Here is a 23,158-nt window from a genome sequence, read left to right as displayed (position 1 = left end):
GAGAACAATCAAGATCTAAAGAAATCAGGCATTTCATAAAAGCAATTTTTAGTTTCAATTTATAGGTTGCAATTTTCTCAATACGATCTTCCTGAGTCCTACATTTTATGTTTGCTTTTAAAATGCTTCGAGAGGTTTGACTGCCTGGCGCATGCAAAGGAACAATGAGTACATTTATATGGCCTCTCTCCCGAATGGCTACATATGTGTGCTCTTATAAGTTCGATATTATACGTTCTATATTCACACATGAAACATACGTATTTATGGATAAACATATTAGGTCTGGGCATATAAGTACAGGTTTTACAATGATCGACCATTTCGTTCAACACAGAAGTTTTGTACATTTTGCAATGATGACAATTGTAGACAAAACTAGTCTCATAATCTGAAGATGAAAAGATAGAGAACATATGATTTAAAGACACAGTTTTAGGTGCAGAGAAGATTAAAAAAATCTGGAATGGTTTAACACCGTAATGTTGAAATATATGTCCTGTGATGAGAGCTTCCGTGTAGGTGGCATAGTCACACTGGTTACAAACGTATTTGGATCTGTATGGATTTTTTCGAGGCATGCGTTTGCAAGTTTTGCAATGGCTTACCACCGTGATAAAGTCGTTGGTAAAGAGACTATTGCAGTGTGTGCATGTGTAGCTAATGTCTCCTGAAAATATGAACATGAATAGATGATGATGTCGTTAGATTTTAGGAAAATGAATTAGAGAACGTTCATTTCATTTGAATCTTCACTGTTACATTAGATAATGATTGTTTGTCAAATATGCATTACAAAACTATCCTTTAAAAACTGTGAACTGATTAATCCCATTTAGATAGTTTTTGATTAAAAATAAAACAAGACAGAACAGACTATTTAAAACTGTGACCCCCCCTCCCTCCAAATTGTATGAATAAAAAGGGCCTTACTGTAAATAAAAAGTAAATGTGCACGTTTTAAATTATTATTCAACAATTCAACTAAACCCCTCATGACTAATTATTGCTTTAATTACCAGATAAGAAATAGTCTGAATAAAGAATTTTTCCATGTTCCAATGAAATTAGAATATCTACTGAGCTACAGTCTACAACATAATGCTCATTTTATTTTATTATTATTATTTTTTTTTATTTGCACAAATTATTTATCTGAATGGGTTAAAATGAGTTATATTTTGCACAATCAGTAAGGGTAAAGGATATTGCAACAAAAGAGTGTAAATGTAACTTTGGAAGTAAAATATTTTTCCTCCGTTTAGAATGAAAATGGTTAATCAACTGTATTGACAGCCATTTTAGGAATATAAATCAAACAGATTTCATTCAATTTTGAAAAAGCTTCATACTTCAATAATTGTTGAAACTTTGTTGTTTTTTACATAGAAAAAAGGGAGAGCCCAAGAAATTAAAGTAAAATTCAACATAATTAATTATGTTGCTAACAAAAAGTTAAACTTGCATGTGTAGGACACGTAGGTATATTATGAAAGATCGATTTGTGGAATGTGATTTTGAATTGTCGCAAATAATAATGACAATGATCTTTTTAAGAGTGAAATTTATCATACCTACATGATAGTACGGAATTTGGGGGAAAAACTTGGACAATATTCTTAAATAATAATATACCATGATAAATCTAACTAAAATCATATAAAATAAAAGTAAATTATAAATCAGTGGCTTCACAAAATAAATAAAATGGAAAGTGACAGTAAATAATAAATAAAAATAAATAAATAATAAAATATCAACGGCTAAAATAATAAAATTACTTTGAGTAACCTATTGTGTCAAAAGTAAGGCATTCGGGAGTTCAAAATTCAAATGAACTGCTTCACAGTTTTCGAGTCACATACCATGGATTTCATATCAGCTTCCCTCATGCTGTATGCCAGCCATAGCATGCCCCAAAATAATGAGGTGTTACCAGGTAACCCCAGAGCCTAATCAAATGGGAGAGACAAATCACAACACTTTTCACTTAGCTAGGTCAATACAAGACACCAAGGGGATCACAAATCAGGTATTAATTTCCAAATTTCAAACTCACCGCACCACACATTCCGTCACTGGGCCTAACCTATAACGGAATGGAATCTTCTATCATAATAATAATTCTAATAATATGGTACAGTTCTGTACATAAAAAAATATAATGATAAAATAGTCTATAGAGGACATAATAATGGTCGTTAAAATAATAAAACTAAATAAAATAATAATTATGTACAGTGCAATAAATAAAATAAAATATAAGTACAACAATAGAGTAAAAACGCGTATCGGGGACAGTATCCATATTTCTACTACCATACCAACAAATCTGATACCACGAAATCAACTAAAACCAATTACTGATAACTTCATAACACATGGAAGCTGCTGAAAATATTGATGGAATAATCATAACAATACATATTACTTCTATTTTATCAAGAGTTCCTAAAATTTGGATCTAATTTTGATCTTACCATCTTTAGCAAATAGCAATGTGCAGAGTTAACATTTGCTTGTGCGTACTTTAGTCATCTAAATTTTCATCGATGTTTTCTTCGACTTGAGCCATGGTTTCTGCTAAAGTTTCATCTAGTGTTTTAGCAAGGCTCTCGTTAAAAGTCTCTGCCATACTATCGTTTGCATTCTCTGGAGAGTTTTCACTTTCCATTTCTTCTTCCGGTTGACTTTCCAATTCGTCATCTGGTTGACTTTCTATTTCCTCTTCTCCTTGACTTTCAATTTCTTGATGCATTTCTATTCGTTCTTCTTGTTCGCTTACTACTCCTTCTTCCTGTAGACTTTCCATCTCTTCTTGTTGTTGATCAATTGCTTCTTCTTCTTGTTGCGTTTCAATTTCTTCTATATCTTGATATTCTATATCCTCTTCAGGTTGACTGTCTATATCTTCTGGTTCCGGTTCAGGATAGCGATATCGTTTACTAGCTTCTTCTCTTGTGTGTGCTCTCATATGATTGCTAAGAGCAATGTTATTACTTGCAGTAAATTCACATTTGGTACATTTCTTGGTTCCTCCTGAGTGTTGCTTGGAATGCACTTGGTTCATGTGTCGTCTCATGTGGGAATATTGCATGAACTTGAAGTTGCAAACTTTACACTTGTGTTTTCTTTGTCTCGCATGTACTGTTCTCTGATGTTTGATATACTCTAATGAACTACGGAAGCTTTCATTACAAGTTGAACAGCGGTATATTTTTATTTTGGGAGTTGGAGCAGCTGGTGCTTCATTGGGAATATCTTTAAATGGATCAGTTTCAGTCTGAGTAGTTTCTGTTCCTTCTTCTCCAGCAGTTTCTTGTTTGTCACTCACTATCTTTGGTCCTGTTAAACCTTGAGACTCTTCTACTTTATTTTCTTCTTGTTGTGCTTTATTCGCTGTCTCATAGTTTTGTCTTATCTTCTCGGCTCTCATTGCACGGAATAGTTTCTTATGTTTGAATTTCATGTGCCGAATCAAGGAATCATTTCGAGCAAATCGTTTCCCACATGCTTTACATTCAAAACTCCAATCATCTTCTGTTGTGTCTGGGTGTAGCACGCCATGGCTTGTACCAAAGTGACGCTTGAGGAATAACAGTCGGAAGAATCGTTTATCACATAGAGTACATTTGAAGGGACGTTCTTCTGCAGAGTGTGAGGTGGAGGGGCCTTGCGTTCCATCATCTTCTATGTTCCAGCCCATCAGTTGAGACTCATTGATGTTGGATGAACTAAGACTTGATAGCGTGATGGATTGGTCTTGCTCCTGTTCTTGTTCATCTTGTTGCTGCTCATCTTGAATCAGACTTCTGGTCGGTTTAGTTTTCACAGGTGCCATATGTGCATACTGAGGATGTGCATTACGTATGTGCCTTCGAACATTATATTCGTACAAAAATTCTTTGCAGCAAACTGGACAGAAAGCGCCGTTTGCTTTTGAGGGGGGTCTTCGTTTAGGAACTGGTGCTTTGGGAGCTATATTCTCAACACTGACTTGCACCTGCAAGGCTGGATCTACAGTTATGCAACTATCCGAACTATTTGACGCTTGATTATCCTTAGCCTCCAGTTTCTTTTTATAGTGGACATCTCTAATATGTCGTTTTAAATTCTGCGGATGATAAAATCCATTGTTGCAAATATGACAGACGAATGGTTTCTTCACTAATGGAGGAGGTGGCGCACTCAAAGGTACAGGATTTGTTTTCTTCCCAACTTCAATCCTCGTTTCATGATCATGCTCGTGAAATTTGTTCCAATGGGATCTGAAGTATTTCATTTTGATGAAGCCTTGGCCGCAGATTGGACAGAAAAGATTCTTTGGTTGGAGAACTGGCGTTGACGTATCAGCAACCAATTCACTTGCAGTATTTTCGGAGAAGTTTCCATCATGGAAATTACGAATATGCGCTCTTAAATACTGATTCTTCAAGAATGCTCTACCACAATGTTGACAGAAGAATGATCGCTTCACGTTTGAATGCTTGTGTAAAGGTTTACGTTGTGGTATATCAATCATTTCTTCTTTAATCTTAGCAATCGCTATTTGTGAATCATTGCCGAAATCCGGAGCATTAGGATCAACAGATACAATTTGGATTTGCTCATCAAATCTAGCATTAATCTCATCATCTTCAGATCTACCAGAATGTGTTTGTAAATTATGAATTTCTAAATGTCTTCGGTGAACAAAGAAGAAATTGCATTTCCCGCATTTGTATTGATCTTGTTTTCTCATGTGAGATAGCATGTGTCGTTCTAGATGTGTTTTCCTGATGTAGGAACAATCACATAGAGTGCAAGGAAAGTCTCGTTTCTTTCCATCACTTCTGACTCTAGTGTATGTGGAATGAGTTATCATGTGTTTTTCCAACTCTCTCTTGTGGAAGAACTTCTTCTTACAATATTTGCATTTGAAAATGATTGTTTTCTGTCTATTCATTTGATAAAGTGGTTGAGCTCGCTGTTGTTGCTGCTGATCTTCTTCATTGTGAGAGGATTGGTTATTCGCATTATCACTATAATCTACTTGTAGGAAATGCTCAATGCTTATGTTGTTATCTTCGAAATTTTCTCCTTAATCCCAGCCGAGGTATGGAATTTTATCCTCAATATAATTTGAGAATTTGACCACAATAATAGTAGTAGCCTACTGCTGGAGTAAAGACACCCAGGGTGGTTTGAAATCTTCAAGAGCAAATTTTTACTTTTTCAATGTATTATTATGTACATCATTTAACAAAACAGGAAAAAATAGGTAGGTGCTCACAAAGGTTTTTTTTCATAAACAAAATCTAGAAACTTCAACTTTGAATGCATGTACGAATACTACCTAGATACAATATTTACAAAATGTCAAAAACCAAAATTCAAACAGGTACTTACTGAGAGGGTAGTGAAATCTTTAAAGTTTCATAGGAAGAGCAATTTCAATATTACAGTTCGTGGAAAACAAGGTCCAAAAATATAGATTTTCAGTTCTTCTCCTCGAAATAAAAAAAAGAATGCACGGAAAACCCATATTTCTAACCTCATTTTTGTATGAACGTCATATGGAAAAAGCTCGAGTTAACATTTCATCTTTATTCAGAAAAATAATTAAATAAAATAAGCCTGTATTTCCTGAATCATTTTCTTCGTGGACAACAGGGTTAATATTTAATCTGAAAGTAAAGAAAGTCAAACTCCATTCCCCTGCCTTTCAAAGGAAAAAGCACACTCAAAACGATTTCTTGTGCGTCGTGTACATATGAAGCTGCAATTGTCTCGCTATCACTGTTTCAAAGTCACAGTACCGACATTTGATGGTCTTGCCTTTTTGACTAGGACCAGGGTCAGGGCCAGAGTCTAGTCTATATGGCGTCGACGACATAGGAGGGCCAGCAGACTTTTGTACAGTCCTCACTCGGGCCGGGTCATTGGTTCTGCCAGGCGTCTTGATCATATGGTAGTTGGTAATATGTCGGATCAGATCTCCATTGTACAGGAAGGCAATGTCGCATTGGTAACACACAATGTCTCCTTTACGTTTAGCAGGACAGTTGACGACACAATGTGCAATGAGAGATTGCATGTGTTTGTCTGGGTCAGGAATATCAATCTGTCGGTCACAGTGAATGCACCAGGCGGATTTGTCTCTCATGGCCGGAGCTGGCTTGTCTCTCATGGCTGGGGCGGGTTTGGTAGCTGGAGGCTTCACTTCAGGGTATCCACTACTGCGTGAATCTGTATCGGATTCTGACTTGTGTCTTAGTCTGGTGGACTGCGGTTCTGGTTTGTCTCTCAAGGCGCCTCGCATTCTCTTGCGTAGTTCTGGCTCCTCCATCATCTCCGCCAGTTTCTTCACATCCAGTTCATCACTCTGCGATTCCTTCTTTCCCTCCTCCACATCTTTCTTCATGTGTTTGTTGATGATGTGCGAGCGAAGGTCCCCGACAAACATACACTTGGTGACAAACATACATTTGTAGCAAGGGAAGATATCCTTGCTCAGTGTCTTAGGACAATTCTGACAATGATTGATCACCACTTCCAAATGTTTCGACTCATCGAGGATTGGTTATTCGCATTATCACTATAATCTACTTGTAGGAAATGCTCAATGCTTATGTTGTTATCTTCGAAATTTTCTCCTTCTTGTGTTTGTCTTTCACGTTGCTCTGAACTGAATGCCTCTTCGAAATCTACAAACTCATTGTCTTCAAGTGTTTCATCATGAGCTTCGTCTATAGTTTCAATGAATTCCTGTTTTGTGATGACCTTATCATTATCTGACGTATTCATCACACGACCTGAACCTTCCAACTCTTTCTGTAACACTGATTGACCGTCTGGTGTATGATGTCTCATAGTGTCACCATGATTTGATTTAGATTGATACATTTCCATTGGTCTATCACTTGCAGCTGGAAGAGTTCTGTAAAACATTTCACTCGCATTAACATTCGGATCTCTTTGATAGGCTTCAGGTCGATATGAATTATCATGATACATTTCTTGCTGATAAATATCAGGATTCATCCTGGTCGGTTCCTCATGTGGTTCTGAATAGCTTCTCGGATATCTTTCAAAGTTCTCAGCATGTATATTACTCATTCTATAAGCATGCATACCGGAGACATTCATGGAATTAGGATCTGACAAGGGTCTCTCTCGTATGCCACTAGGAGATGTACTACTTGGAAATCTATTCTGGCCTGCGTAATATGTTGGGTATTGCATCTGCATTGGCATACGCGGCATTCTGGTTTGCATATTCATTTGCATCATTCGTTCTTGGAATGAGCTTTGTCCTTGGGGTGACAACTGAGCAGCAGGATGTCTTTGTATCTGTAAATGACCATAGCCTTGTAATCTTAAATGTTCACCCATCTGGTTTTGGAACGGTATCAAGGGTGGAGGCTGGGATCGTTCTTGTAGCTGTATGTGGCCGGGACGCATATGACCTGGAGAATGTTGTGGCATAGAATAAGGAGCGACCATTCTGCCAGGATACTGAACAAAATGTTGCATAGGTACTGCTAGTCTATAACCCTGACTGGGTACACTAGTCATAGGTTGAACAATGCTTTGCATTCTAACAAGACCAATACCACTGTCTGGTCCACTCACGTTGGCAGAATCTACAGATTTTGGTTTACTAGGATAAATAGAGACACTACTATTCAACATATGACCTTGTTTCTCAGTGATTTGAACATTGTTTCGTTCGAGCAAATGTATATTTCTTTGTAATTGTAAGCTTCCTGTAGTAATCATATGTCTTTGTCGAGTTTCATTAATATATTTGGCAAGAATACTATTCCCAGGGGTTGAATCCTTAGTACCGTGGCTATCAGAGGCACTAGTATCTTTCTCTTTTGGTTCATTACTATCTGCACTAGATTCCTCCAGTACTTTATTTAAATTAATTACCACACTGCTTACACTAACATTCCCCTCTATATTATCTTGTGCTACTTCGGATGTATCTGCAGGTTTCAATACACTAGATTCTAATTCATTATCTATTCTAACAGTCTGTTCATTATCTCTAACTTGAACAGCAGAGCTAGAAGCATCAACACTTTCCCCGCTGACTATTTCATTCCCTTGCGAATCCTCAGCACCGGCCATTTGGGTTTCCATGTTCAAATTATCTTCAGTAGAATCCTTGTCAAAATTTTCATCTAAATTGGAAGACTCTGTAGAAACAACATGATCCGCAATATTTTCTGGAGTAGTGGAGATTTCGTTAGTTTTTTCTGAAATAAAATAATATGATTTGTTAGTAAAAAAATATCACAAATTTATCAATGGACGACCCATTCTTAGGACAGTGATACCTGAGAACAACATAAAAAGAAAACAGTCATTTATCAAAAATATACCCATTTATTTTTAATAAAATAATAAACATAAACTAGAACATAATGTAAGATTTCACCCTTCTCTACTTAATTTCCCAATAATATCCATTTAGTTCTTTTGAACTTAAGAAAGCATTTCTACAAAGTTACTCCCTCTTAGCTCTTACCAATCCCTATCTTACCACTTTCCAAATTAGGCCATGCGCACACGAGTCGTAATCACTTCGGAAAAGAAGAGTTATTCTGGGATAGGATCTGCTATGTCTTTAGATTCAACTGCTTCTTTAGAGTCTGTTAGTTGTTTAGAACCCATTGCTTGTTTAGCATCTATCGTTTGTTTAGACTGGGCTGCTTGTTTAGAATCTGTCATTTGTTCAGAACAAATTGCTTGCTTAGTGACTGTTGCTTGTTTAGATTGAACTACTTGTTTTGGCTCTGTTATTTGTTTAGGGTCTGTCTTCTGCTTGTTTAGAATCTGTCATTTGTTCAGAACAAATTGCTTGCTTAGTGACTGTTGCTTGTTTAGATTGAACTACTTGTTTTGGCTCCGTTATTTGTTTAGGGTCTGTCTCCTTGTTTTGTTGTTTTGCTTCTGTCACTTGTTTAGGGTCCGTCTGCTTGTTTTGTTGTTTTGCCTCTGCCATTTTTTCAGATTCAATTGCTTGCTTGGCGTCTGTTCCTTTCTTAGCATCCGCTGCTGGCTGATCTTCTCGCGTCACTTTAGTTTTGCTTGGCCCAGCAGGCCGACCGCGTTTCTCTACAGGCGGGTTGATCACATCATCCTGTGCCGGGTTGAATAATTTGATTGAGCGGCGACCTCGCCTGAGGACAACGCCCGTGGGAGGCTCTTCAGCGCTTCCTGGGATAGTTGGGGCTTTCGCTGTGGCTTGCTTCACGTCACGCGTGTCAGAGCTAGCTTCGGGGATATCAGGTTTCTCTTCGTTCAAGGGCACGCTTGCCTCCGCGACCGGAACTTTCCTCTGTCGTCCTCGCTTCTTGGTTTTCACTTCTGTTTCGACAGGCACAGACGGCGCAGGTACTTCTTTATCGCCACGTTCTTTGTTTTCTGCAGAGGGAGTATCAGGTTTCTCTTCGTTCAAGGGCACGCTTGCCTCCGCGACCGGAACTTTCCTCTGTCGTCCTCGCTTCTTGGTTTTCACTTCTGTTCCGACAGGCACAGACGGCGCAGGTACTTCTTTATCGGCAACTTCTTTGTTTTCTGCAGAGGGAGCCTTTATTGTCTTCTTGAGTTGCTGGATTTTGCTTTTCAAAGCATTGTTGCTTCCTAGAGGAGGGCGACCTCTTTTTCTCGTCACGTCTGAAAGTGAAATGAACTCTGGTATTTAGTATACCTAGTCAACATGATCTCTCGTTATCAACTTTGCCAGATGGAAGCGAAACATTCATTTTACCAACGACCAAATTATTACAACGCATTAAAACCAAACAATACTCTGTACCAAACATAGTCAAAGCTCAAACAGTATAACCAATTAACCAATCATCACATACATATCTCAGATGATTTTCTGTTTCTGTTGAATGAGAACATGGGATATTTTTTGATTCCTTCACCGGGCGCGGCGACATAAGTATGAATAAGCTGCGACTTTACCAACAATCTTAAGTTACCTTGGAAAAAGTAAGAAAATATAAATAGTAGGTACCACAAAAAAAGTAATTCAACAGAGATATACTATTGCTTAGAGTGCTTAGACGATCTCTAGGTAAGTAGGTATAAGTACCCATACCCACTACCATCAGTTATACAATGTTTTTCCATTTCCAAGTAATTCACCATTCACTTAGGCATTCTAAATCTAGAACAAAATGAATAAACACAAAATCGGAATTTGTTTGGTAAATTATTTCGTGATTTAATATTAACAACACACACTCTTCGGATAAAAAAATACAAGAAGAAACAGTAAATAAATAGGAAATCGAAATCGACCCGTCGATCAACGACTGTCGATTATGTGTTGACACAGCTTTAAAAATAATAGGAGGATCATATTGCAAAAAAGTGTTGTGTAGATAGATAAAAAATCGTATCTTACCTATACCTAATTAATAATTGAAAAATCTAAAAACCAAATAAACCTGGATATCAAAATAAATAACGTAACTTGCTCATCAAATAATGTATTTACTTTTGATTGAACAAATACTTAAATAAGACAAATAAATACTATCAAATAAGGCTTTCAGGGATGCTCTCGTTTCGTGAGACATCTAAGGTAATAACTTTTTAATCATGCATCCCTGCCATTAGATTTACTCGATCAATTCATAACTTGCCATATTTAAGTGGCAGTTCCGGACCCAACGATTGGGAACTATTGGAAAATGATTCCCTCATCGACAGCCACCTCGACCGTGGCCTCCTGTGTCTTGAGGAACTCTAGCCGGTGTTGTTTCTTCATATGGTGTAGCGCTCCTGAGATCTGCTTGAACCGTACATCACATACCAAACACTCGAACGGTTTCTCGTTCGTGTGTTTCCGGATATGTTTCTTAAGGTCGTACGCGTCACGTGCTATGTACAGGCACGCGAAGCAAGGTCGGCGTGACCGGTCTGAACACGGGATAACGGCCGGGCATACCTTGAGGTGACGCAGGAGATGATTAATATCCGTGGAGGATTCAATGCGACAATGAATGCACGTCATGGGATCTGAATCTGAAATACAAATGGAAGAACCAGGGAGTAATGGAGCAAGGTTTTGTCCCAATGTGATACTACTGCTTGTGGTGTACCGTAATATCATCAGACAATCAGGCAAACTGTCTGGAAGGTACACCGTATTATTCTTTGCCTGGTTTCACAGTTCAAGCTAAGCCCAGAAGATTAACATAGCTCTTGGATCCTGGATAGACAGCAGAAATAGAAAGATGAGAAAGGAAAAGAAAAACAATCAAAACCATTAAGTAACAGACTTTTTCCAGTTTCGGCACATGAACAGAAACTCAAAACTGAAAACATGAGTAGTATTACGACCAATACGGCCATTGTATGTGGAAAATCGAGGTAGGTAAGACTAAAGGTATAAAACTAGAAACACACAAATCAGTGTGGCTATAATTAACGAAATCGCCTACCATTATGGGAGAACTTTGAACCACATCTTTCTGACTCCCCATGAGCTTACGTGACGTGATAGTAGTAGTGTTTCTACCTTAACTCGTTTCGTCATGCACCGCATGCGTTTTACATGCGTCGTCTAGCGGCACGCTGCATTCACTCCACCATTACCATCTTATGTCGCGTACGCATGTGCATCTTAAGGTTCCACTTCTGCGCGGCGCTATACTCACACATATCACATGGAAACGGACGCCTGCCCGTGTGTTTGCGCAAATGTTGGCGCATGTGCGCACTCTGCCGCGTGATATACAGACACAGGTAACATTGGAATCCGACCGTACGGAGGGAGGGGCAATACTTGCAATGTTTCAACAGGAAAGACTCATCTAGGTTGTGCATCTCCTTGTTACAATGCACACAGTGTCGAACATCCTCCACGAACTCTGAGGGAGAAAAGTTTAGTGAATTACAATGTTCTCATTTCATTCAAAATGTAAACCCCTTGGGGGGAGAGTTGGAAGCAAAAATAACAAAGAGATCAAATCTGGGTAAATAAAGATAGAAAGTTCAATTTATTTTTCTTATATCAAAAATTAAATAAAAGGAAATTTTCTTGATCAATGAGACGAAACTTACGTGTAAAGATTTGTACAAGCAATAATTGCTAATTATTAGTAATTATATAAGTAGGAACACGAAGGTGTATAATATAATAACTAGTACTTTCGTACCTATCGTACTTAAGTAGGTATTTACATCTACATAGTTTGACTAGATTTATACCTAGACCTAGGTATTATGAACTAGGAACAGATGACCTTATGTATTTATTACATTGACTAGATTTTTGGATGTGTTGTGTACCTACACTACCTACAGATTTGCGTAGTGTACTTGTATCAAGATGTTAGCTTATAAAGGGATGTGTAGTTGTAGTTGTGTCGATATGCTACTATTTAATGTCGCCAAACACCGCCGCATGCCGGCGTATTCGAATCTCATCAGTCAGCGCTTGTCACGCACGGTTAGCGTTTGTCACCCATGGTTAGCGCTTGTCATGCGGTCACAACCGACTGAGCGTCACGTCACGTGGCATGTGGCCCAGTCTAAACAAACGATAGATGCTAAACAAGCAATGGGTTCTAAACAACTAACAGACTCTAAAGAAGCAGTTGAATCTAAAGACATAGCAGATCCTAAACAAGCCATTAGTTCTAAAGATGCAAAAGATCCTAAAGAAACCACGGATCTTAGACAGGCAGGACCATCAGCAGATGCTAAGGACCTCGCTCGGACAGGAATAAGATCCCCGCTCAAGAGAAAAGTGAACAAAGACAAAACAACCCCAGCAGTGTCTAAACAAGATGCAGCCATCCCTGATATGAGTGAAACCACGGGAGTTCAAGTTGTCATCAGCAAAGAGGATCAAGCCATTGCTCGTAATGCTAGAACCACCAGAGCAGCCAAACCTCAACCCGAAGTATCGGAAAACAAAGAATCAAGTTGTCATCAGCAAAGAGGATCAAGCCATTGCTCGTAATGCTAGAACCACCAGAGCAGCCAAACCTCAACCCGAAGTATCGATAGCTACCGGGATTCCAGTCATCATGACTGACATATCTGAATAGCGCAAAATAGGACTGGGGTAACTCTCTATCCTGGATATCAAAATAAATAAAAAACCAGGGGGGGGGGGGGGGAAAGGAAAACGCATCGACTAAATACCCTAAGAAATTGACCATAACTAAACAAACCATGGTGGGATTAAAATTTCCTTTTCATTAGTAAATGCATTAATGGCACTCATATTCCCCTTCCAGTCAACTCAGTCTCCATTAAGAAGACACATTTTGCAATCCCTCATAAGATAAAAGATAAATTAATCAAAACCATTAAGTAACAGACTTTTTCCAGTTTCGGCACATGAACAGAAACTCAAAACTGAAAACATGAGTAGTATTACGACCAATATGGCCATTGTATGTGGAAAATCGAGGTAGGTAAGACTAAAGGTATAAAACTAGAAACACACAAATCAGTGTGGCTATAATAATTAACGAAATCGCCTACCATTATAGGAGAACTTTGAACCACATTCACTCGGTACACGCGTACGGTTTGTGTCCCGTATGCGTGCGGATGTGTCGCAGGAAGTTGCTGCGGAATTTGTTACTATAGCGGCAGCGGAAACATTGGAACCAGCCTGGGATGCATGTATCCCGTGAACATTGCATGCAATGGTCCAGTAGCTCTGTCTCGGTAGCAGAGGAGAGGTCTCCGTAACAATGAACACATGAGTGTAATCCGCTCAGTACGACGTCTGTGAATGAGTGTAGGGGGAAGAGGTGAAATAGAGGCTTTTAGACTGGGGTCTACAATCACAGGTTACCTCTGAGCATGCTAGGATACTACACTAGAACAGTCTCCAGACGTATTCTGAGGTAACAAGTGTTTGTAACATGAAACATCACTCCGAGGATGATTGTGTATAGGGGCAAATAGCAAGGAAGGATGAAACAAAATTACAGACTGTGAAGGTTATTCGAAGATAATCTCAAATTCAAGAAAGGTAATGGAAACATGGGAAAGGCCAAAATGGCGTCAATATATTTTCTTGGATAAAATAACATAATAAATACAAAACAAACTGGTATTTCAACAATGAATGTAACAAAAATTAAAAATAATAAATTAATAAAATAATGAAAAAATCTATCAATGAGACCATGAGCAAACGTTTTTCATACTACTTAAAAATTGAATAAATATTATGTAATACTTAGATTTCTTGTTTAACGCCGTATAAACAGAGGCGGGTAATATACATATACATCTTAGTTAAACTACAAATTGAGAAATGTTGAAAAGCAACGCATTACTTTTTCTTTTGTAATTCAAATACATGACTGTGTACTTAAATAATTTGAGCAAAATAGGTTAGATTGAGCTAATTTTATGAGATAATTATCTCGGGATTTATATTCTAAAAAGTCGTAGAAGAAAAAGAAAATTACAGTATTCCTGATTTTCAGCTTTTCAGCGTGAAAACCTCACCTAATGTGACGCATGTCTCGTGACGCATGCGCATTGTCTTAAGTAAGCGCCGCACTCACTGTCGTATGGATCAATGTGGCACCACTCTGCTCTCTCAAATGCCGCAACCGTACATGTGTCCTCAGATTTGACTTCTGATTGGTTTTGAACGGACATAGCGTACATTGGAACGGTTTGAGTCCGGTATGTCGCATCGCATGGCGCTTCAGATCGTACAGGTTAATAGTGGAATAGCCGCATTCATCACAGTTGTGGGGTTTGCGGCCCGTGTGTATGCGGACATGGCGGCCTAGTGAGTTCTTATGCGGTGTAGAGTAGTTGCATGCGAAACAGACGTAGCCCCGGCTGAATAGTTTCGCACCGGGACATCCGGCTCCGTGCGATACAAGAGAGTATTCATCCGTACACGGGAACATCTCGCCGCAATGAATACACGACGCACAGGGGCCTGGAAATGAGAACAAGGGTTTTACCGATGCACTCTCTAACCTATGTAAGTAAGTGTCAAAGTGGGTGTCATATCTAGAACTCTGAAGGTCCCGGGTTCGATTCCCGGAAGTGTCGTAGTTTATTATTATTTATTTTTTTTTTCCGAGGGGTCTATGCTTGGAATACGGAGTGCACTAGGTAGGTAGGTATGTAAGTTCCTACATCTTGTGAGAGGACAGGGTTTAAAAGGAGAATCAGAGGAAAATTATTAGAGACAAAAGAAGAGAAAAGAGGAGATAGAGAAAAAGAAGAAGAACGAGTACCTCCGACTATTATTTTTATAAGACCCAAATATCTGTGCAAGTATGACATGTACTAAGACTATAAGTAAGTATTATAATAATGATAACACTCAATAAGTAAATATCATTTTCTTAGTTATTACTAATATAATACACATGTAGAACTGTAGGTACATATTAGGATTCATTCAATAATAATAATAATCACTGTATCTCTTCCCGGCTACCTACAAGATGTTCCATAGCTCACTACTAGAGAGTAAGTAATTTAGGCTCTACCACTGCATACCCCCTCGATACTAAACTCCCAATACACCTTACACTACATAGCTACACATTTCTATAAATAGAGATACGCCGATGAAACAACATTTATCTTGTACAGCTTCTTCTTAAATATCTCCACTGGCGTGGTTCTTTTTCTCACAAGCTGTATTGCTTCTGTGTGCCAGATGTTACTAGTCAACCCTACCTACTCGCTTAGTCTCGCGTCTCCACAGTTAATTCTATCTACTCTTCATCTACCTACTTGCAGAGACCAAACCTCAGCATCTCACTTGCTACGTCCTTAATCTACAGCCCACACCGTGCTGGTTCGATAATTCTAGTCTCTACCTCTAGGTACAGAGTTACAGAGAGAGTGTCTCTTCCCCTCTGAACGATTGTGAAGTTGAGGTACTCGCAGGCTTGGGTTACTTGAGTTCCAAGTTCTAAACTTCATGTGCTTGCTTAAGTGCTTTTTTCTACTGCTCGAATAGGACTGAAAAGTTCCTTTGCGGGAGTAAATTCGAAAAGAATGTTGAGGACAAAACTCTATACCTCGGCTGAGGTTGAACCCACGTCCTTCTGATTACAAGGCGAGCGTCTCGGCCACTGATATATTTCCTCTTTGTTTTACAATAACTTCCATAGCTCTTGAGCGGTTTGTCCAATTTTGATGAGCTTGGACAAAAATTTACAATACAAAGGCAATTTTCTTCTCAGGTTTTGGGACCAATTGGTAAAAAAAAAGTCTAGTAAATATGAGATCCCGGGTTCAATTTCCAGCGGAATTGAAGGTTTCTCGTCTTTCTAAAAAAAAAGTACCTAAAATTGTGTTAAGAATGAAAGTTTTGTCACCAATGTCTTCCCCGATTAATACACCAATTTTCAAGCCTTGACTTGGACTCAAACCACCAACCTTCAGATCCGAAGTCCCCTACACTAACCACTACGGTTGGTACTTGAAAAGACAATAGGTACTTTCAACATTCCAGTATAAGTATAACAGAGGACCTTCAAGCATGAAGCTATGAACTTACATCAAGCGGCCACAGGACAAAGTTTACTAGAGAGACAAGATATATATTATAGATTATACAGTTTAGGACAGGAAGTTCCCAAGCCTCATCATCATGATGGTAGGTACCAATACCAAGCAGTATGAACATCAGATGAACACTGCACCAGTCAGTACCAATAGACTACTATGATGGTTGATGGAAGTCTCAGTTCAGAAGATGTCTGAATAAACGTCTTGTAACTGGATATAGAACTACAAGTTTGAGAAGCTTAGAAATACCAGGAAAGTTGGACTTTAGCTTGAGAGGTTGATATAAGAAGGTACCTACTTAGGTTGGCTGTATTGCTGGGCCTTAAGGCAAAAACGATACAAAAAAAGTACTAAAGCGGTAGGTATCTTTTGATTTCCAGTATAAGTATAACAGAGGACCTTCAAGCATGAAGCTATGAACTTACATCAAGCGGCCACAGGACAAAGTTTACTAGAGAGACAGATATATATATATACAGGAGGACAGGAAGTTCCCAAGCCTCATCATCATGATAGTAGGTACCAATACCAAGCAGTATGAACATCAGATGAACACTGCACCAGTCAGTACCAACGGACTACCTACTATGATGGTTGATGGAAGTCTCCAGATTCTAGACTCACAGTTCCAGTAGAGTGGACTATATGGGGTGTCACAACTCACAACCGTATCTACTCCTACTCAAAACAAGAAGCAACTACCGAAGACTTCTAATAAAGAAGTACCTAGCTACCTAGGTACTTTTTAACTTTCTATTTTCTACTTCGGTACCGCTTTTGCATTACTTCAAGGCACATCCAAGGACGGAAAAGTTTGGCTAGAAAATGTTCGCCCTGGTCGGGGGATTCGAACCCAGCATCTCCGGGTTGAAAGTCAAAGCTCTTGACAGCTCGGCCATAGAGGTGGACCTAATAAGTACATGAAAATTTAGAAGCGTCTTTTCAAGGTGGACGTTTCGTCATTCCAAACATAAAATGGCAAAATTGTGCAAATCCTCCAAGTACATTACAGAAGAGACAAATTTGAACTCAACATTACACCATGGTTGCTGGTTCTTTCATCTTTACACTCTTTACTCAATGTTGCTGCCGCAGCACCGTCACAACACAACAAGTATCAAGGGAACACAAGCAATGAATGCTGCTGGTCTGATAATGATGACTACAGAAAATCAGAGGAAGTCACTCTAAATATAACTTACAACTATAACTACATACATCTATACAGACATGGCAATGATAAATACAAATGGATTAGCTAAGAGATGCCAACTTGACAATAATCTTATCCCTACCTCGGCGGTGTAGTGGTCAAGACGCTCGCCTAGTCACCTGAACAGGAGGGCGTGGGTTCAATCCCAGCCAAGGTCGGGAATTTTGTCCTAGATAAAGGTAAAATAGGTAGGTATGTACATAATTTGATACGTTGGCCAAAAAAATAAACAGTCAAAATTTAATGACGGACTCTCCACAGTTTGGGTTGCCCAAACGACACAGCATACTCTTCAGACAGGATTGTTAAAGCTAAAATAAAGTTGAAATTTTGTACTAGGCATGATCCTAGTCTTATTCAAGGCACTATTACGTACATACCTACTCTATTATTACTTATATATTATCTACATTTATATCATGACACCATTGAACTTAGATCAGTAGGAAGACTGAAACGGCACCAATAGACAACTCCTACATCCTACGAACCTACGATTCACCTATAAAAAGCAATAGACTCTGGAATGACAGGTATACCTTATCCTATAATCACTCGAATGAAAGGTGCAATCACTTGTTAGTCAGGGTATACTCATTCCTAAACAAAGAGACAGAAGAGAAATAGGGGGAAAAAAAGGGAGGAAGAGAGAGCGAGAGAGCGAAGGAGATAGAAGAGAGGGGAAGAGAGAGAAGAGGAGAGAAAGGAGGAAGGGAGGGAGGAGAGAATAGAAGAGAAGAGAAAGAGAGGGAGAGAGATAGAGATAGAGGGATGCAAGATACAAGTAGGTACACCTACTTACTGATACGCTTTAAGAGAAAAAAATACTCAAGGTACTTAGATACTTACCAGTTTCTAATGCCACCAAAAGTCACCAAAAAATCTAGAGGGGTTAGGGAACTTGAATATCCTATAATCACTCGAATGAAAGGTGCAATCACTTGTTAGTCAGGGTATACTCATTCCTAAACAAAGAGACAGAAGAGAAATAGGGAAAAAAAGGGAGAGGGAGAGGGAGAGAGCGAGAGAGGGAAGGAGATAGAAGAGAGGGGAAGAGGAGAGAAAGGAGGAAGGGAGGGAGGAGAGAATAGAAGAGAAGAGAAAGAGAGGGAGGGGGAGAGAGATAGAGATAGAGGGATGCAAGATACAAGTAGGTACACCTACTGATACGCTAAGTTAAGAGAAAAAATACTCAAGGTAGTTACTTAGATACTTACCAGTTTCTAATGCCACCAAAAGCCACCAAAAAATCTAGAGGGGTTAGGGAACTTGAAAACAATGACACCAGAAAATCTTCAGGACCAAGAGCAATGAAAGTAGGAAAAGTACTTTCCCATTCTTCCATAGGTACTTAAATAGGTTGGTAATGTTATTGACATTCACATTCTAAGTCCGAGCACCACCCCTATTAAACATAACGTTCACAACCCCTTCATATCCAGATTAGTACTACGAGCCCCGAATCCCCAACCGCAAGCCCCAAAACTTGAAAAACCCTTTTGAACATGCGTTGAGTTAACTCATACACTAGTTGATACTTTAAAACTGTATCCACACATAATCGATCAATCGTCAATCAATCAGAACATCGTTTATAATATTACAGAAATACCAACTGCAGAAATCAAAAGGATTTCTCTCGTTGCGTTAATTAATAGGAGAATTTGAATGGTGAAACAGAATTTTGAAAAAATGGCGCATAATCACTAACGGTCGATTAATCTGATCAACCATATTGTTTGTGTTGGTGAAATCCACCATTACTTAAGTTCATCATTGATTAAGTAGCAAACTTCATTATCAGCTAACCTAGCCCCTGGGGTCTAAAATCTCAGGTTAGTGTTTGTTAACCTGAGAATGCTCAGAGAACATTCTCCAAGCATTCTCAAAGGTTAACAACATTTGAACAATTCGCTTGAGATTGTAGACCCAGGTGCAAGTTGGTTAATCATTGCTCTGTGAGCTCTCAGGCCTATCTGAACATCCTAAACTAAAAGAAAAATACTTTGTGTTTTAATTTCAAGTAATTCACTTACTCAAGTAAGATTTAGCTTTATTAATTCACAAAAATGACGGTGAACATACAGACAGTCTGGGATATGAAATATCAAAACAATCAAATCAAAACATCCAAATTAAGAAACAAAGAAAACAAATCACTGGAAATCTTAGCTTAAAAAAAAGCCAAGATCAAGAGGGTACCCTCTTATGGCCGGATCCCCAAGGGATGGGTTTCACCAAACTTCTTTTAAACCCCTAACAGCCTGTTAGCTTAAGAGCTCTGTTGAGCCTATACAAATCAAATGGAACTTTACAGGTTGTTGGCTTAACAGGCCTTCTAGAGGAAAAAAAATGGTGTAACTGAAAAATAGGTAGGTAGGTAGGTACTTTCTTGATCTTAACTGGAGGTAGAAAAGAGGGTTAATAAAAAAACAAAGAAAGGATTATACTTAAGAAGATATTGCTAGATTCTCTAGTTCAAATCCAACAGCTAGTGAAGATGTCCTCACCCTGTGACCTAAATTAATACGTGTACAGTTAATAATTTTCTTTAAATTAGGTTAGGTTAGGTCTTTTTGGAGGATAAGACCTTTAGCAACAAGGGAAATATGTAATAAAAAAAACTATCGAAAACTATCGATAGTTAAGTATCGATAGTTAAGTATCGATAGTTAAGTATCGATAGTTTTTGAAAAATATCGATAACTATCGATGGCGCCGACTATCGATAGTTCTCCTCCTCTACCAGACGGTCTGAGCCTGAGAGGTGGATATAGGGAACACAGGGGGGAAGAAGGGTGTTATGAAACCCTGACTGTTAGAATCCTGGCCATGGGTATGTGTGTGGAATTCGGATGGATTTCACGAACCTTCTTTTTAGCCCCAAGAAGCCTGTTATTTTTGAAAAATATCGATAACTATCGATGGCGCCGACTATCGATAGTTCTCCTCCTCTACCAGACGGTCTGAGCCTGAGCTGAGAGGTGGATATAGGGAACACAGGGGGAAGAAGGGTGTTATGAAACCCTGACTGTTAGAATCCTGGCCATGAGTATGTGTGTGGAATTCGGATGGATTTCGTCAACCTTCTTTTTAGCCCCTAACAGCCTGTTAGCTTAACAGCCCTGTTAAGCCTATACAAATCAAATGGAACTTAACAGCCTGTTATCTCAACAGCCCTGTTAAGCTTATACAAATCAAATGGAACTTAACAGGCTGTTATCTCAACAGCCCTGTTAAGCCTATACAAATCAAATGGAACTTAACAGTCCTTTTTTGTTGAATTTTTGTTATCCCTCCCTTTTTTTTTTTTTTTTTTTTTTTTTTTCTCAATACAACTTTTTTTCAAGTCGACCGTCAATCGACTATGTGTGCACACAGCTTAAGGACTCTATTCAATAAAGTGTGTATTGTGTATTAAGGGAGCACAATACATGATACAGGTACACAGCAGTACGCGTACTGTTTGCCTTTGACAGAGTCTTAAATCCCAAAAGAGTTAAGCTCGCCACTTATCCTCAGACCATCTAACAGACCTAGGTCATACAGTTGGAACGTGTGTTGCGGAAGAAAAAAAGCTAGAGACTGCGGTCTGCCAGACGGTAGACGGTAGAGGAGGAGAGATAACTATCGATAGTTTTGACTATCGAACGCTATCGATAGTTGAGGCTTGACTATCGATAGTTTTCGATAGTTTTTTTCTGCACATTTTTCGTTTGTTTTGGTTGTTTTAGAAGTGAAAAGTGTCAAAAAAATTGTAAAAAAAAAACATGATGCATACAAATCTATGAAAAAAAAATTATATTTTGTAAAAAAATAATAATAATAATAATAATTACAACTTTTTATTTTTTATCACGCTTACTTTGTTTTTTAGTTGGTTACCTTTTATTTCTTTTTAGTTTTTACTGCATACCTGTGTACCTATGGAAGTATTTAACCCACCTACCCACCCATTATTTTATTTAGTCTTTTTGTTAGTAGGTATTTAATTTTCCATTTATACTCGTATTTTTTATTTTACCCATGTATGTTAGAAAATTTCTTTAGAAATAAATATATTGTATGCTTTTAGTTATTAGTAGGTACCCATTTATTTTTCCCTTTCATTTTCTGTAGCTTTAACATTGGATCACTTGTCAACCTGTTTTCTTGTTAATAAATTGCTAATTTTGTGTGGTATCCATGAAATTTTCAGGAAGGCTTTTGCTAGTATCTTAGGAGTTGCTGTCGTAATTTATTTGCTCACTTAATTCACTTGTTAGCATGTGTTTTGATCATCCATCACTCCTTAGTCCTTAGTCATAATTTAAAAAAAACGGCAAAAGAAAACTCGGAAATTTGCGGAAATTTTACAATTTTACAAGAAAAAATCTTAGGCATGGATTTCATTGAAAAGACTCATAGCCGATTTCACCAAACTTCAATCAAGCCTTAATTGAATCATTAAGCACTGATGGGGAATTAAAGTTGAAAATTGCATTTCACCAACCTCCGTTAAGACATTTCTCCCATCAATTCACCCTACTAATTTAATGATAGGAAATTCTCTCATAAGATGTCCTAACGGATGATTTTTTTGTGTTTGTTTACTTTTTTTGGGATTTTTTTTTTTTTCAGTTTTTCAGAATTTCCAGATTTTCTATTTTCTGAAAGAAAGTGTTTTGCTTATTGCTTTTTTTTTAATAGTTTCTTTTTCTATTTTCTGAAAGAAAGCGTTTTGCTGTTTTTTAATTTTAAGACTTTGATCTAAGCTGATTTTCAATACTGTTTAATTACCTACAATGGCTGAAAACTTTGATTCGGTAATTGAGGCCATTGAGTTCCTTGAAGATTTCCAGAGAAATGAGCATCAGTGCAGTGGTACCGATACAAAGAAAGAGGAGAGATTGATTAAAAGTGCTAGAAACCAAATTCTGTCCCTGAATCTATCCGTAAAAATGGGATCTGAAATTTTAGAATAGGTATCAACATGCAAATACCTGGGTGTGAGTCTGGACAAAGCCATGAGTTTTACACCACATTTTGAATATGTATACTAGAAAGTGGGATATTTCTATTTAACAAGACTCAAATCGATGAACTTCAGATTCTGCAAAACAAATGTCTATAATGTTTGTGTTTTGGTGAAATCTGCCATTTGAATTGTAACAGGAGCCCCTTACAGAACACATATTGTAGATATGTTGAATTGTCTTGGTATTCTCAACGTCAGGGATACTTAATATCCTGCTTAATGTACTTACTTTTATACACGAAATGGTACTGGGACTGACCCCTCCATACCTATCAAATTTATTAGTTCAATCAAATCAATTCAATCAATTGAATCAAATCAATACATATACAATTGTATGTGGTACAATGCTAAGACTAAACTAAACTAAATCTATAATAATATAATCCAAT

The 23,158-nt window shown here is 38.1% G+C and overlaps 4 protein-coding genes across 4 annotated transcripts; all 4 read right to left on the bottom strand.

Moving 5' to 3' along the window:
- Positions 1 to 1,127: 1,127 nt before the first annotated feature.
- On the bottom strand, positions 1,128 to 8,595 carry LOC103505956 (zinc finger protein 236). The gene is made up of 2 exons (XM_008470337.3): positions 6,613 to 8,595; positions 1,128 to 5,056 (listed from the first exon to the last, which is right to left on the bottom strand). The coding sequence occupies exons 1-2, from the start codon at positions 8,128 to 8,130 to the stop codon at positions 2,531 to 2,533; spliced, it is 4,044 nt and encodes a 1,347-aa protein (XP_008468559.2). The 5' UTR covers positions 8,131 to 8,595; the 3' UTR covers positions 1,128 to 2,530.
- Positions 8,590 to 10,112, bottom strand: LOC113466061 (titin-like). The gene is made up of 3 exons (XM_026821144.1): positions 10,103 to 10,112; positions 8,915 to 9,669; positions 8,590 to 8,802 (listed from the first exon to the last, which is right to left on the bottom strand). The coding sequence occupies exons 1-3, from the start codon at positions 10,110 to 10,112 to the stop codon at positions 8,590 to 8,592; spliced, it is 978 nt and encodes a 325-aa protein (XP_026676945.1).
- Positions 10,113 to 10,476: 364 nt separating this feature from the next.
- On the bottom strand, positions 10,477 to 11,148 carry LOC103505962 (transcriptional repressor CTCFL-like). Its single transcript, XM_026821161.1, has 2 exons — positions 10,633 to 11,148; positions 10,477 to 10,599 (listed from the first exon to the last, which is right to left on the bottom strand). The coding sequence occupies exon 1, from the start codon at positions 11,120 to 11,122 to the stop codon at positions 10,691 to 10,693; it is 432 nt and encodes a 143-aa protein (XP_026676962.1). The 5' UTR covers positions 11,123 to 11,148; the 3' UTR covers positions 10,477 to 10,599; positions 10,633 to 10,690.
- Positions 11,149 to 14,531: 3,383 nt separating this feature from the next.
- Positions 14,532 to 14,941, bottom strand: LOC103505960 (zinc finger protein 513-like; the record flags this gene model as incomplete). The annotated part of the gene is made up of 1 exon (XM_008470342.1): positions 14,532 to 14,941. A coding segment is annotated over one exon (410 nt), but the record flags the coding sequence as incomplete, so codon positions are not given.
- Positions 14,942 to 23,158: the final 8,217 nt, after the last annotated feature.

Source organism: Diaphorina citri, unplaced genomic scaffold (genome assembly GCF_000475195.1).
Source record: "Diaphorina citri unplaced genomic scaffold, Diaci psyllid genome assembly version 1.1 scaffold206, whole genome shotgun sequence".
Classification (NCBI taxonomy): domain Eukaryota; kingdom Metazoa; phylum Arthropoda; class Insecta; order Hemiptera; family Psyllidae; genus Diaphorina; species Diaphorina citri.
This window is presented reverse-complemented; position numbering and strand designations above follow the sequence as displayed.